We start from the raw sequence: 2,125 nt of genomic DNA, 5'->3' as shown, positions 1-2,125 counted from the left end.
GCGAACTGACCCAAACGCAGTCCTTAGATTATCCTGCGAAAATGTTATTATATAAGAAGGATACACAATATGCGGACCTTCTCTGTCACTCATCACGCTACAAACTGTATGCAAAATCTCCCAAATACATGTGCATCAAGCTGTTCAACCATCTGCCTCGCGATATACGAAGACGTAACACACATATACACTTTAAATCAGCTGCTCGAGGAATGTTTCTCAACCACCCATACTATATACATGTAGTATCGAAAAAGGGTACGCCCAAGAGGTCATCGGTCTAGTGTAACCTCCTTTTTTTGATACTTACAATTATTCCTGCCACTACGTGCAACCCAAGGTGACAGGGCGATATAATATTTCCCGGACCAGCTCTCTCCCAAAGTTAACAAAGTATGGGGAGTTATTTAATACCTCATGCTTAGCAGATCTGATTGCAAAAGCTACCTTTTGTAATAAAGAGCTCCAATTCTTTTGGTTATCCTCTACAAATGAAGATAGGACCGTCTTCAAAACTTTTTTTACCCTTTCAGTGGGATTAGCTTGTGCATGATAGTAGGGTGTGTAGCGTATGCTAACGTTGTAAGTTGACATTAGTTTTTGGAATTCTTTAGACCTAAATTGTACTCCGTTGTCTACTATAATTGAGGTGGGGACACCGAAAAACAAGATCACATTTTCCTCGATAAGCTTTACAATAGTAGTAGTCGATTACTTTTCCAAGTTTTCCTTTGCGGAAAGCAACAGCTACTCCTTACCTTACTTAAAGACGTAGAAGGTTCATTGGAGAAATTCAGTGGGGACGATTCGATAACTGAATCGATGGATCAGACATTTCGAAGAAATGGCGGAAGTGTGTAGGTGAACCGATATTCACAAAGTCGCGTTCGCGAAGAAGCTACTAACAGGCTCAGCCCTGACGTTCGTGAGGCAAGAAAGGTGTACGAAGACGTGGTTGAAGTCTAAAAACGCCTTGAAAGACGAGTTCGAGCATGTGGTGAGCGATCAACAAATTCACCGCGAGCTGGGGCCAAGGAGGAAGAAATCCGACGAGACCTTGCAGCAATACATGTACAATATGCGCGAGATTGAGGCACAAGGAATAGTAGATACGAAATCTTTGAGTAATTCAGGGTATTCCCGACGGAGTTTGGAACAAGGCTGCGTTATATGGGGCTAGGACCATGCATTGAAAGAGCGGTTCAAGCAGTATGAGGCGATAAGAGATATGAAGACGAAAACAAAAATCGTGGAACGAAAGGATGATAAAGAAAGACGACCGGAAGAAAAGAATAGTCCAAAGCGGAAGCCGACGGATAGTGAAAAGCGGAAGTGTTATACTGCCGTGTTAATCCAAAAGGGCGTATCTGCAATTTTATCAGAAAGTGAGTTAATACGTTTATATGTGTCTTCACACGCAATTCTATCATTCTATTAAGATCGTCAGGCGTATCTACATATACTTTGGATGCAAAACGTGAGTAAAAAAAGGGCGTATCTACAATTGAAGATGTTTTGTTAAACAGAAAAGTCGTATGTGATGTTGTTATGTAGAATGGGCGTATCTACATAATTTTTCGTTAGTTACGCCTTTTTCTCTTAACATAACCCTGCAATTTTACCGCCAATTTATATGCAATGTATTCTAACCTATATTTTTTGTGTTGGGTGTGTGTGTAAGCTACTCCGGGTTTAAATAGTTTCAGTGTGGTAGCTCTTGTGAATTATGGAAAATAGAGGTAAGAAGCTAGTCAGCCTTGCATTAAATAAGGAACTTGCTAATAAAATTAGTGACTTTAAACGTAACAAAGCGCGATTTAAAGATGCAGAAGTTTGTGACCCAGATTATATACCGGATGTTGAATGTTATTCAGTAAAAGAACAAAGTAACAGTGAAACAATTAGTAACGCAGCAAGTACTGCTGGGTTAAAAAGTGGTACGGGAGTATCAGTATCGTTAGCACCAAAAGTAAACAAAATAAACGTTTTAAGTCATGTAATCATCAACCCATCCATTCATCAGTTTCCAATTTATGCTGGCAATGTTAATGAAGTTCCTACAGTTAATGAAGGACTTGTTAATAGTGATAGTCAATTCATTTCCTCCTTGTTAGATGAAATGTTG

At 39.6% G+C, this 2,125-nt stretch overlaps 1 protein-coding gene across 1 annotated transcript in view; it reads left to right on the top strand.

The window, feature by feature from the left end:
• Window positions 1–844: 844 nt before the first annotated feature.
• LOC116179986 overlaps window positions 845–2,125 on the top strand; it is a 66,598-nt gene continuing 65,317 nt past the window's right edge. Inside the window, exons 1-3 of the mRNA XM_031499809.1 lie at window positions 845–853; window positions 896–1,124; window positions 1,197–1,385. Of these exons, the coding sequence (XP_031355669.1) occupies window positions 845–853; window positions 896–1,124; window positions 1,197–1,385 (427 nt within the window). The remainder of the gene's footprint in view (window positions 854–895; window positions 1,125–1,196; window positions 1,386–2,125) is intronic.

Source organism: Photinus pyralis, unplaced genomic scaffold, assembly GCF_008802855.1.
Source record: "Photinus pyralis isolate 1611_PpyrPB1 unplaced genomic scaffold, Ppyr1.3 Ppyr1.4_LG9, whole genome shotgun sequence".
Classification (NCBI taxonomy): domain Eukaryota; kingdom Metazoa; phylum Arthropoda; class Insecta; order Coleoptera; family Lampyridae; genus Photinus; species Photinus pyralis.
Note: the sequence above shows the minus strand (reverse complement) of the source record. Positions and strands in the feature narration are given on the sequence as shown.